This window comes from Botryllus schlosseri, chromosome 9, assembly GCF_051294905.1.
Source record: "Botryllus schlosseri isolate E-star chromosome 9, Bs_hap1, whole genome shotgun sequence".
In the NCBI taxonomy this organism is placed as follows: Eukaryota; Metazoa; Chordata; class Ascidiacea; order Stolidobranchia; family Styelidae; genus Botryllus; species Botryllus schlosseri.
Window position 1 is genome coordinate 24710978 of NC_137244.1, and position 13832 is coordinate 24724809.

The following is a 13832-nucleotide window of genomic DNA, read 5'->3' on the forward strand; positions in this document are numbered from 1 at the left end:
CATTTCCAGTAACGTGTGCAGCATTGTTCGACATGTTTCTTAGGCTGCGATACGACCAATAGGGCTCTTCAAAAATGACTTTTTTTCTCAAATCGTACTGGCTACTTGATAAAATTGTTAGGTTACCTAATTCAAGCCTACACACCAAATTTGGTTCAATTCCAGCCAGTAACCGCTTTGCTACAGGAGAAGAAAGTTTCTATTTATTATATAATAATAAATAAATTTGAAAATTTTCTGTTCACCCCATGAAAGTGTTAGGCTGTCTATAGAAACGATGCTCACCAAATTTGGTTCAATTCCAACCAGTGGAAGCGGAGTTCTTGCCGGCGAAAAATTTGGATTTGAATAATATAGTATTTACGGTGAGCACAACTATAATAAATAAACAAAGAATTGGTCACCGTAAATACTATATTATTCAAATCCAAATTTTTCGACGGCAAGAACTCCGCTTCCACTGGTTGGAATTGAACCAAATTTGGTGAGCATCGTTTCTATAGACAGCCTAACACTTTCACGGGGTGAACAGAAAATTTTCAAATTTTTTATTATTTATTTTTATATAATAAATATAAACTTTCTTCTCCTGTAGCAAAGCGGTTACTAGCTGGAATTGAACCAAATTTGGTGTGTAGGCTTGAATTAGGTAACCTAACAATTTTATCAAGTAGCCAGTACGATTTGAGAAAAAAGGTCATTTTTGAAGAGCCCTAACGACCAAGCAAGGTTTCAAGGCTTTTACAGTGCGAAATGCTATCGAAACTATAATTTTTGTTGGTAAATTAACTCTTAGTGGGCAAGGAGCTTATCATTTTAGTATCAGTAACTTGACTCGGTAGGATTAATATTCGATTCAGATTCAAGTACTCAAATGATTGTGCCCAACCTTAGTGATAATGACTCGGCTGACTCAAATCACAGTATCACTTACTTTCAAGGAACTCAAGCGAAGACCTACTCGCTGTGCCCGTACTGTTTCAATCACCCCCCGTTTCGCGACATGAAAAAAGCCTCCGGCTGCAACGCTTGTACGCACCCGGCGTGCGTTCACTCTATGCTGTCTCTCGGCGTTACCGCGTGCACGGAATGCGAAACCGGGGTCATGGTGCTGGACCCCACTTCACGCCCGAAATGGAAATTGTGTTGCAATAACAGTCGGTGTGCTGCCGTGATAGCGCTTTTCAAGAACGCGCACAAGGTACGTACTCGAATCGGCGTGGAAAGTTTAGATTAAGTATCTCTACTTTGAAGGCATAAGTCAGTTTGATCGAATTTTGGCTTGAGTCCAGATATTGAACATCAGATTTTCAAAGTCACTCGACTCGAGTCTACTCCATCTCAAATTTTCCGATTTCAAGTCAATATTTTTGGTTTGTGTTGTTATATTTTAATGTGCATACTTGATGGAGACTCTCAGAACTTCGATATACTATTTATATGCGAAGAGCTTCTTGGCGGTACAGAACTTCAACATACAATTGAATGGTGTATTCATATTGAAATGAACCCGGATATTGTTGGCTGACACTCGTCAGGGGCAATCGTCAGCGACTAGTAGATATTTGAAAAGAACTTTGTATATCAAGAATCGTATCACCGAATATGACTTCACTGGCATGAAAATGCGAAAATTGGCAAACTGACAGAACGGATGTGCATATGCATATCCATAATTGCATGTACGCTAGACCTAGCCAAATTAGTCAGCCTTGGTGCCATGCCAATTCTACTGCAACTACTTGTGTGAGATAAGTCACGTCAGTTATTTTTGTAAATTGTTGAGAATACAACCGAAGAAATGATGCCCGAGTAAGGAGTCAGTGTTCCAGGCCTGGTTTTGCCTAAAAAACTGGAAGTCGTTAAGTAGAAGTAGTAGTCTTAAATCATGAAAACTCGATGAAGTAGCGCAAGTCTTGAGCATTTGACTGGGACTTGCTGCATACAAATCAGTACACGTTACATCAGTCATAGTGAGACGATATTTTGTTCAGGTGCGGGTTGCGGACTCCAAGTGCGGCCATTGTAATTCCTTCGAGATGGTCGTGGATTTTCATAAAGACACGACTCCGTTGGAAAACGGTGAAACAAAGCACACCGGTATGTGCTCGTTGAATTATTTCCTTGTGTAAAAGTGGAGCTGATGTTTTTTACCTGCTGCCTCCTACATCAGTGTTTAAGGGTGCTTTTAGGATGATCGTTAGTAGATTTAAATAACAGTAGTTCTGGTTTGCAAGACTGGACGAGTACCGGTACTCAAATTTATTGTAGTGACGAAATGAGGTACGATTTTACGAGCAGTGAAATTATGCCCTCCCCGTTGCCTAGGGTTGTCATATTTCGAGATTCGGAAAAAAGGACACTTTTCAAAAATTCTGAAAAATGCGGCACTGGAGAAGAAAACTCAACTTGTCGACCGATAGTACTGTGTGTACTAAAAAATATACAAAAAAGGTCATCACTTTGGCTAGACTCCCGAATTTTTTACGGTAATGTGTGGCGTCGGCTAGAAAAATAAAGAAAAGGTCATTAGTTCGGCTGCACGCCTGTTTTACCCGATTTTTTTTTTTTGGAAGTTTGACGTTCGCTGCGTCGGGTCGAGCTTTTGATCGCATTTTAACATCTTCTCTATATAAAGAAGACAAATTACCAAAAGAGAGTACATTTAGGCGTCCGAGGACACTTTCAGTTCATTGAAAAAAGAGGACGGATCCTCTTGAAAGAGGATGTACGGTAACCCTACCGTTGCCATAAAGAGTTGTTAATCAACTCGAATAACAGTATCGGTAATTTTTTTCCAAACCTGGACCTCTTAAAGTTACGATATTTTAAGATCTGAAAGCTCTAGTGACGGTATTTTCGCGATAGTTTTGTGGTGTTGACTAAAAAAAGGTGATTTTGATCGACTGCCGCTATTCTACAATTCTGCCCGGAAGTCTGCTTTTTTATGGCATTTTTAATACTTTTTCTGTAAAAGAGGACGTTTAGGCGTCCTCTCAAAAGAGGACAAAGCCTCTTAAAAGATGACGTAGGGTAACCCTACTTGAAACCATAGTAGCATCTGAAACATGTCATAGTAATCTACTCACGTTTGTAAAATTGACATATTGGTGAAGTCTTAATCAAAATTGATGTGAAGATGCACTCTGCAATATGAATTGCCCGCTTTTGATGAACCACTGCTACTTTCTTTTCTATATCGATCAATCCATTTCTCCCTTGTCAGGTTGCATTTTCTGCGACGAAATACTCTCCGGTTTGATTCAGGAGAAGAGGGCCAGGACCATGGCCAAGACGTCGGGCGGCCGCGGTCGAGGCAGGGGCAGGGGAAGGGGGCGAGGCAGAGGGAAACCGCGTCAGCCGAAAGACAAAATGTCGCTGCTTGCCGCGTACTTCGTTTGACGCGGAAATGTTTGTTGTCAATTGATGTGCCAATCGTAGTTTTGCGGGCCGATGGTTGGTTACAAATTCTTTATAGAATGTCTCTCGTGTTCAGTCGTGTAGGTTCGTGCTTGGTAGATAGCGGAGATTAGCAGTGGACAGCTAAATAATATTCAGCTTTATATTAGATTAGGTTAGAATTAGGATTATAGCGAGTTTTCTTCAAATTACCTTATATTTAGAACAGGGGTCACGAACACGCGGGCCACGAGGTCATATTTTGTGGCCCGCGACCTGGTTCGAAACTTCAGAAGAACGATTTTGAAACGCTGAAATTTATTTCAGTATAAACATATTGTTGTTGTTGTTGTTCAAAATATGCTATTATCATGTGCCCATTATCAATATTCCTCTCTTAGCTGATACGGCTTCTATGGAGGTAGAATTTACTGATGTGATGAGCAATTAGCATGTTGTCTTGACGTGCAATGGCCCATCACCGACCGAGCGAGATAGTGTAATGGTTATGCGTCCGGCTTCTCGATCGGTAGGTCGTGGGTTCGATCCCCGGCCGGGTCATACCAAAGACTCGAAAAATGGTATCCGCAGCTATCCTGCTAGGCGCTCAGCAATCACGGATAGCATGGAGGAGAAAAAACGGGGGCGCAGACTAGATGACCTCATAGGGCCGTATCATAACTCCGTCGCCAAAGCATCTCGATGGTGCAGGCGAGAAAGAATATCATATCTCTCTCTCTCACTGCCAAGACCGCGGCGCTTAAGAAAACGACATCGGGCTCCCCGAAAGACGAGGAGATAGTTTTCCAGCCAGTACCGTGTCTAGAGAGAGAGAGATATTGGATTTTCTTTCGCCTGCACCATCGAGATGCGATACGGCCATCTAGTCTGCACCCCCGGTTTTTTCTCCTCCATGCTATCCATGATTGCTGAGCGCCTAGCAGGATAGCCGCGGATACCAGTTTTCGAGTCTTTGGTCTGACCCGGCCGGGGATCGAACCCACGACCTACCGATCGAGAAGCCGGACGCACAACCATTACACTATCTCGCTCGGTAACCCCAATATCGATTCTTTAGTCCAGGCGTGGATAATCTGCGGCAGTAGAAGGAAAGTTACGCGGCCGTCGACACTTATTTCGAGCAGAATGTTTTGGCGGCCGTCAATATGCAAATTGAATGATCGAATTCACTCCCTAATTATTGTGAGGTTTCAATTATTCTTATTATCGCTACACGCGATTCAATACGAGTTGATTTTTGATTTCAATATTGTAGTGTCCTTCGTAATTTTAGCCCCACAGAACAGATGCGAACAGCAGAGGAATATGATGCGCCCCATGAAGAAATACCAATTTGTAATCGTGTTCTCTCCATCGCGAAGGAAATTTGTTTCTGGTAGGCCTACGTCTGACACCCCCGCATCAATTCCACCGGTCAATTTGATCACATGGGCGGAGAAAGGATAAATATTTGATACTAATATTAATGTCTAATTTCACCCCGGGATATGAAGACATTTTCGTGCTCGGAGCGCGTCGCCCCAGCTAGAGGCCACAGCGTTGTATTGACGTAGAGCTATCAAAACATGGTTGTTAAACTGCGTTGCCTATTTTTATATCGATATTGAAATCATGCGGCTCGCGGCCTCGACGAATTTGGAAAAGTGGCCCGCGACCCGTTTTGAGTTGGCGACCCCTAATTTAGAGTTATTGAATTCGCGGAAATTTAATCAAGTAGGGCCTACACTTCATATCAAATTCGAGTTCATTCAAATACGCACGAGACTGGCGAATGTCTGTACGCCAAACTTGGCTTCTGTACAGTAGGGTTGGTCAAAATTAGAGCCCGACCGATTATCGGCTTGCCGATAATATCGAGTCGATATCACGCTTGGAGAGAAATATCGGTATCGGCCATTGAAGGTAAAAAAATATCGGCCATTTTCGTGACGTCACAACATGGTGGCAGGGAGTCAGAGAAGTCGATAGAAGACGTGAGGACGGTAAATTATAAAAATAAATGGCCAAGCTGCATATAATGCATACTGCATACAGGCAGTAGGCGTGCCTATCTGAAAAATATTTTAGATAACTAGCCACCGTTATGCCCCACTGACTTCGTGGGAATCCCCCTGCAGTAATCGATCACCATGAAGACAGAGAGCAGCTGGATGGATAGTTGTCTGCAGAAGATTTCAATCAGTAAGAAAAATGAGAACTTCAATCATGCTGGACTGACCCTCGTGATGATAGAGAAAAGCGTCGCGTCGGAATGTTTCTCTGAAGATAGTGCTATTGGTTCGGTATCAAGACCAACAGAGCTATTTATACCAGTAATGTATGAAGTTCGTCTGACTGAGGCCTGCGGGGCCACCATGATAGGAAATATGCGAGCATAGAGGGAAAGAAAATCAAGCAAACGTGGAGTAAAGCCAATAATTGATACGAAAATATTTGATTCCATGCTGACATTGGCCAACTATTATTGATCAATTGATTGTTGAAATGCTGGTCATGGTCAAGGCCTAAGGGCAAGGGGATGGGTGGAGCAGTTGCAGATGTGGACAATTTGAGTTGATTTGGTCATCCTCTTTCAGCTATTTGTTAATGGTGTGCTGAAGGCTCCAGGTGCACTGCCAGAAGAATATCAATATTTAGTGAAACCTTGAAGGAAAGATCCCCTGCAAGGGAACGGTGGAACCGAAGTGAAGACAGATTTCCAATTCTTGCTGTGCCACTAACTATGGTACCAAGTGGAAGACTGTGTTTAGTACTATATACATCATTTATGGAAGACCACAGAAGTTCACTCCTTGGAGAAAGGGCCGAGAAATTGTGCTTTGTGAACTGTAATCTGCAACTGCTGGATTGGTGCTTTTTTGATATATTTTTATAGCCCCTAAATCATTTATTTCATGTTCAAGCATATCAATGGCTTTAAAGTTGTTGAAATAAATGCTCTGAGGTGTTAAATATGGGCCTTGAGCTAGATTCCACATATTTTGAATATCGGCTGAATATATCGGCGTTATCGGTGGAGGTACTGGATATCGGTGTTATCGGTATCGGCTCAGAAATCCAATATCGGTCGGGCTCTAGTCAAAATCAACTTTTTCTCCGGATCTCAGGGATTCATTGATTAAATTGTTAGGTTGCCTAAAAAAAACGCTGCACACCAAATTTGGCTCAAATTCCAACCAGTATACACCGACGCAAAGCCAATTGCAATTATTTTATGAAATAAAATTTCGAATTTAACTGTCAACCCCATAAAATAGTTTAGCTGTCTACAAAAACGGAGCAAAACAAATTTTACGCAATTCCAACCCGTGGAAGCTAAATTAATTGAGTTTTTCATTCATAATTCTGAGATTTTCCACCGTATATGCTATTTTTGCAAATCCAAAACTTTCAGCTGCAATAATAACTTCGTTTATACGTATACGGGTTAGAATTGCGTCAAATTTGTTTTTCATCGTTTTGTACAGAGCTCAAAAATGTCATGGGATTGACAGAAAAAGTTGAAAAATTTATTTTATATTTTTTATAGCAAATTTAAAAATTTCAATTGGCTCTGCCTCGGCTTATACTGGTTGGAATTGAGCCAAATTTCGTGTGCAGCGTTTTTTTTTAGGCAACCCAACAATTTAATCAGTGAATCCCCGGGATCCGGGAAAAAAACTATTTTTGAACAACCAGTCCTGTCGCATTTTCAGGGAAACCAGAAATTGGATTAGAAGTAAAATAAGAGCATGGGAACATTTTCAAAAATTAGAATTCGATCCATCTATAATCCAAGTCTTGTGATGAGCATGGATTTGAAAAAAGCAGTAGTAGCTAGATGATTCGGATCGGGTATGGACTCAAGAGCATTTTGAAGCAGGATTTGGTGTTGGAGGTGAAATTTCAAATACTTTTCCACTTTCATGGCTCTTGTGGACAAAAGTCAATCATCACCGGATTTCACAGACACAAGACAAAATTCGTTCTAGATTTGGGCTTAGATTTGTGTCTCAAATCCGACACAGAGTTTGGATTGAAAAATATTAAATCCCTTCATCTCTGGTTATTGAGACATAGGCTACAGTATAGGTATATGGTTTTATATGGTTATATAGTTTTCCCAGGCTACTTATAAGCCTTCTCCCATAAATCTAAAACAGATCGATAATATAGATGGCAAGGTACCAGACTTGAACAAACTACTGGATTTTTAAAAAGCGCAACTACAATTACTCAAAGGAGTCAATCCGGGTTCGCATATTACCCGACTGCCGGATTTGGCAGGATTGTAAATTTCTAGTGCATGAATGTGACTATATTTTCCTGTACCAGGGATCATTAACAAAGTACTACTTTTTTTTCAAGTAGGCATGAATCCAGTTGTCTTCTCTGTCCCTTATAAACTTTAACCTCACCAAATACGGCATTCTTGGCAGATTGAAACAACTGTACTATAACATCGCGACATTAAAGTGCTGCTACTTTACGGCTTTTACCAAGCTGGATAATGCGAGTTTGCGACCGCCAGTTTGAGGTCCCCCTGCCCTAATCAAACCGCCATCCTAACCTAGTGCCAATCCTAATCCCCAATCCAACCGAAGCCAACATGTAATTTGCTATTTACATACAGAACTGAATTGCAAATCTCACTTTATTCAATATGATCATAATCAACTTGGAGGTATTTTTAACGCCTATGATGGTAATGGTAATCCATGAAAGTTTGTGCCCTCCTCTGGTGCTTCATCTGCGTCAGGAGCATCGGAAAAATCAGTTTCAACTCTCCCGAATTTCAACCAAGGAAACAATCTCTCTCTCCAATTCACGGTTGCAGATATTATGCACAGAGAATTGGAAATTAGATTTATCTCATTGGGCAGGCGACTATGGAAGTGTGAAGAAAGACATATCGTTATGATATCAGTTAACAAGCATATTGCCGTGATTAGGGACACTCTTTTCATCATCGGCGCGTACTTGGAAGCGACTGCGCTGTTAGAGGAGATGTATTTCACTAACGGATGTAGAAACAAAATCATGAGGGATATTTGACTTAAGCAAGGATAGCATATTAATACTATCATAGCGTACTTTTGCCAGCACGTGTCATCGCAAAAGCTTGACATCAAAAGAAGTATGGATGCAATGGCCATTGCTACTCCTACAAATATGATGAGCGCTAGCAGGTATTTGCTGGCGAATCTCGTGTATTTGTTTGTCAGATGACGTAACGCTGTGTTATTGAATAGGCTCCGTTGTCTAACCCATAACACACAATACACCATTATCAGCGTGGCTGCGTACACAACCATGATGATATAAAGCAGAAGTAAATCCACAGCACGACTAGGAGCGCGGTTAAGAACGTAAGCAACTCTGGCTAAATCTACTGACACTTCCACAAGCTGAATTGATGTAGTTGCGAGCAACAATTGTGACAATTTCTTCCCCGCTTCTTTACTTGTGCCATCGCTGCTCGTGCATCGGTGTGCGCTGCAGTAGTACAGGAGTTGAGTAACGAAGAGATATGTAGCAAAACCCACCACTAATATTTGAGCACCGAATCTAATCATTGCATCCATTTCTCCGGATCTTTGTTGAGGAAATTAACAGTAACTCCACGCTACCGCCGAAAATTGATCAGTATTTCTATTCCCGAGCTCCAAAAGCTTATAAAGTATGCGTGTAATACCTACGAATCGTAGTGTAGTCAAGCTGGATTTCATCGGTTTGCTATAGGATTAAGTCCACGTTGAAATTAAATCCGGTGATCAGTGAAGGTTTTGTGTAAACATCCAGATTAGAGTCGCGTTACATAAACGCTATTTATTATTCGCGCAGGGTACATTTCATTGGTAGGGCTACGGGCACAATGATTCGAGTATCAATTCTAATGATTTTAGTCAACTATAGTAAAAATGATTTATTCAAGTAATGAAATTTTACGTTCCGTCACTAAAAGTTAATTTAACAACGAAAATTATAGTTCGGTTCGGTTTATTAGCAACTCTTATCAATTCAATACACCACAAAATTGCGATACAATGAAGAGATAGGAAGGTGTCGAAACGACTTGAAGTAGTCTTTGAAATCAGACACCCACATTGGCCTAGCCGATGTAAAGGTATGCACTTACACACTGAATGATGGTATTAGTATCGATAGTAGGGTGATTTCTAGGGATGGTGTGAACCTCTGAAAGGTTCAGGTTCGTGTGAACGCGAACCTTATTGAAAGGTTCTGTGTGAACACGAACGTGAACCTCGTGACGTCATATTGCTAATTCCAACCCTATCTTCCAATGAAGTGATAGCCTATATTAATGTACACGATACCTAGCGAAGACTCGGTCCACATAATGCCACAATGCTGAAGTACATATCGGCGTTTTAAACGTCGCTAAATGTATCAACAGCGGTAATCAAAGGATATAATAATTGCGTAAAATCAATACATTCCGTCGCTTTGCCAACAATTTCGACGAGGACTTATATATATTACCAAGGAATATAAGCTTACGCCTTAACGGTCTTAGCCACACCGAACAGTGTGTTCGTAGTCCGAGTATTGCTACATTGATATTGAGCAGAGTGTACAACGGGTTTCAATACTCGCTACCGATACCACAAACAACAACAAGTTATGCAGCAGTAGCAAGCACCTTAATCGCACGGATTTGGATTTAATGATGCAGTAAAGATATGAAGTCAAGATTGACCCAGTACGCCCGTTCGATTTTTTACATTAGAAGACGATATCAATATCATTGATTGGTTGAACAAGCATCATTCGCTGACTACGTATATCGCTCGTGATCTTGTGTGATTGCGGGTCAAGCTCACAGCAGATAGTCAATAAATATTCACAAACGGAAAGCTGGTTATTCCGAGAAAATTTTTGCAACAAAGCAACTAAAACTTTTAAGGTTGTCAAGGTGCATGGTGCATGCTCGTTAAGCGTTGATTTTTTATGCTGCCAGCACCATGCATGGAGTGGCCCGCAGTTGAAATGCAATAAATTTGAGCCAAAGATCTTATAATGGAGTGAAAATTACAATTTACCAAAAGGTTCACAGTGCAGAACCTACCAAGGTTCTGTTGTGAACACGAACCTCTAAATTTGCGAGGTTCACACACAGAACGCGAACGTGAACCTCACGTTCACACCATCCCTAGTGATTTCCAATGTGGTAGCTTTGAAAACCTAATTGGTCGTATCATAGCATAGAATATATTATTTTTACAATGCTTTTTATAAATTACATCATTATTATAAAGCTACAAAGTACATTTGCGGTGTACAACGGGTCATATATTCTTTGAGGTAACATAAAAGGAACATAAATGTGAAAATCGGACTCCGACGTACTGAGCGGCAGTGTTGGTTTTGAATAAAAAACTCAAAGTATGCCCCATTGGGTCGTTCGGGAGAGCTTGAACGGCAATTTTTTAAAAATCAACTCACCAATACTATACGTTTTAAAACGGGTAATGATGGAAGTCAAATCGGAAAAATTACCTTTTTTTAGTTAACCTAATAGTTTTCCAAGTTACCCGAATTCTTGTCCGCTAATACATTTTAAAACTTATAAAATGTGTCCTCAAAATATGGTAACCCTCGAACTAGATTACAATATATGTCACGAGCTCCACATTGTGTTATAATAGGGTTACCATATTTTCGAATCGAGAAAGGAAGACACTTCTTTCAAATCATTAAAGTTAGTTTACCGAAATTGAAAACGGCTGATTTTGAAATATTTACTGGAAATCCGGATGTGTTGCCTAGAAAAATAAGGTCATTTTTCAGATTTGACTCCCGAAATACCCGCTTTCACCTTATATTCTCACTGGTGACTGAATAAAATAAAATGAAAAAAGGTCATTTTTCAGATTTGACCCGTCGTCTATCTTTTAGGCCAAATTTAACGTCTTTCGTAGTCTTTTGGGGCGTTTTAGACTGAAAAGGAGGACATTAGGCGACGGGAGGACATTTCTTCAAAAAGGATGACAAATCCTCCTAAAGGAAGACGTATGGTAACCCCATGTTATAATCATGACTGTAGAGCCCGATCGATTATCGGTTCCCCGATATTATCGAGTCGATATCACACTTTGAATGAAATATCGGTATTTTGGCCGGGTTAAAATATCGGCAATTTTCGTGACTTCACAACGTGGTAGTAGGCGCGAGTCGGAGTACTATATAACATGCGACGCCTAAACTGGGAATACTGATCGATTTCTTATAGCTTACAAGCAATAATGGTCAAAGTAGTCATCGTTTTTACTCAAGTAGAAGTAGAAGTGTAGATTACCAAGTAAGCAAAAAGTAAACATTCCTGGCCTAGTTTTGCCTGAAAACTTTGAACTGTTATAAGTAGAGGAGTAATTTGTGCATGGATGGCAAAACCTACTTGAGTACTTCGGTTGCAGACGACCTCTGCTTCCAGGTGTTCAGGTGCAGTCTTTCTAGTTTATTTCGGGTCGAAGCACAGCGACGGCTGTAAAGATGTTCGTATAAATGCTCTGAAGTTTTGGAAATGCAAATCAAGCTAGATGCTATATCTTTTGAATATCGACCGAATATATCGGGATTATCGGTGAAAGTGCTATAGTTATCGATTTCATCGGTATCGGTTCAAAAATCCGATATCGGTATGGCTTTTATCATAACCTTAGTGATCGTATTTTGTTCATCTAATTGAGACAAAACAGTTTTAAATTCAATGGATTTTTGGTTTCATTTATAAGAACAGCCGAGAGCCATGTCCTATAACTTCTACATGGGCATCATTAGAACGTTTCAATTTTTGTGATATGCATTTGCCGTATTTTTGCTTGTTTGTGTGTCTGCGGTCAGTAAGCGTTACGACACAGTGAAGACCAACGTGATTTTTACGACAACGCAACTGCTCTCTGCAACACGTAAAGACCCGCTTCCTGCTCTTCAACAAGTACGAATTGTGATTGTGGCTACGTGGGAAGAACATCAAGGCGTTTGCAGGAACGCATACAGCAGCATGTCCCTAGATATATTTTAACACGCGCATCACGCTCGGAGGAAAGCTCACCCTTGATTCATCACCTGAAGCTTGATGCAGAGCAGTCAAAGGCCATAAATTCTGCCATTGGCAAACATTTGTTGGATAATCCCGTTTGTTCGAAATATTATCGCAACGACAGATTTCGCGTTGTCGGAAGGGACCGTTCACACTTTCATTCATGTTGATGACGTCATATTTTGTGATACGATTGTTGATATACAATGTTCTTGCCAATTCTCTACTAGTTGCTGACGATTACCCCTGCTGCCGAGTGTCAGACGAAAATATTCGGGTTCATTTCAATATGACTATACTATTAAATTGTTTGTTTGTGTGTGTGTGTGTGTGTGAAATTCGTGGTGTTTTTCGACATCGATGGTCGTTTACACCAGGTCGATTTTCTTCATTTTGATTCCGCAACCGCCGACTTATAGCACGGCCCACCTCTAAGCTTCTTCAAGACACCGCTTACACAGATCAGATGGCGAGGAGGAGCCAACATAAACCTCCAACAGGCTGTTGTGGAGTCGCTTTGCTGTACTTGACACCAAGTTCGCAACTGGCGATTATGCGCAAGAGCTAAATTTCAGAGGTGGTCAGTAACGAAGTACTTCTACTTTTTCGAAGTACTCAAGTAGTTTTCCTCTACTTCTGGTACTTACTCAAGTGGGTCTTTTTTTCGCTACTTCTACTTCTACTCCGTAATATTTTGTGAACCACTTACTTACTTTTCGCTATTTTCAGTTTGTCAAGTAGAAGTAGTTTAATCCCCCAATAAGAAAGATAGCCTAAGGAATTTCGGGGCTGTTTTCACGTAGTACCAACATCTAATTTTCATAAAAGTCATGTAATACCCAGAAATTTCGTTGCGCTTCGCGCACAGTAGATATGGAGTGACAGATATGTTTTAACCAAAGTATCGCTGAATATAATTTAGATACCGGGTTGCGTGGTTCCATTCACACCGCATTGTTCGCCCATATCTATTATTTCATCACAGTAAGTATGGCCCCCATAATGTTTGAAACTACCGTTTCGCAATCTAGCAATTACCTATTATACCTAGCAGCCCATGACGTGTCCTAACATATTTTCCGCTTTCTAAAAGTGGTATTTGAATTTTTCTTTCAAGTACTAGTATTATACGTGGAGTTCTAATTACAGTTTCAGTTCTTTCGTCTGGAGAACATACATGTTAAAGTATAAAAGCAAGTGTAGTAATGGCTTATTTTTTCCGAAAATAAAGCTACAAACACTATATGGCATTTTTACGATCCGCCATATTTTTAATTAACGTGTACTAATCGCGCATCAGAAGTGGTCAAAGTAGTCAAGAAAGCTACTCAAGTAGAAGTAGTGTCGAAAAAATCTGCTCAAGTACGAG

General features: G+C 40.6%; 1 protein-coding gene across 2 annotated transcripts in view; it reads left to right on the plus strand.

The window, feature by feature from the left end:
* LOC145446887 (DNA topoisomerase 3-beta-1-like) overlaps positions 1–3480 on the plus strand; it is a 30347-nt gene extending 26867 nt beyond the window's left edge. For both annotated transcript variants that reach the window (XM_080325260.1, XM_080325259.1), the window contains exons 14-16: positions 942–1201; positions 1995–2100; positions 3227–3480. In XM_080325260.1, coding sequence (XP_080181386.1) covers positions 942–1201; positions 1995–2100; positions 3227–3402 — 542 coding nt within the window. In that variant the 3' untranslated portion in view covers positions 3403–3480. The remainder of the gene's footprint in view (positions 1–941; positions 1202–1994; positions 2101–3226) is intronic.
* Positions 3481–13832: the final 10352 nt, after the last annotated feature.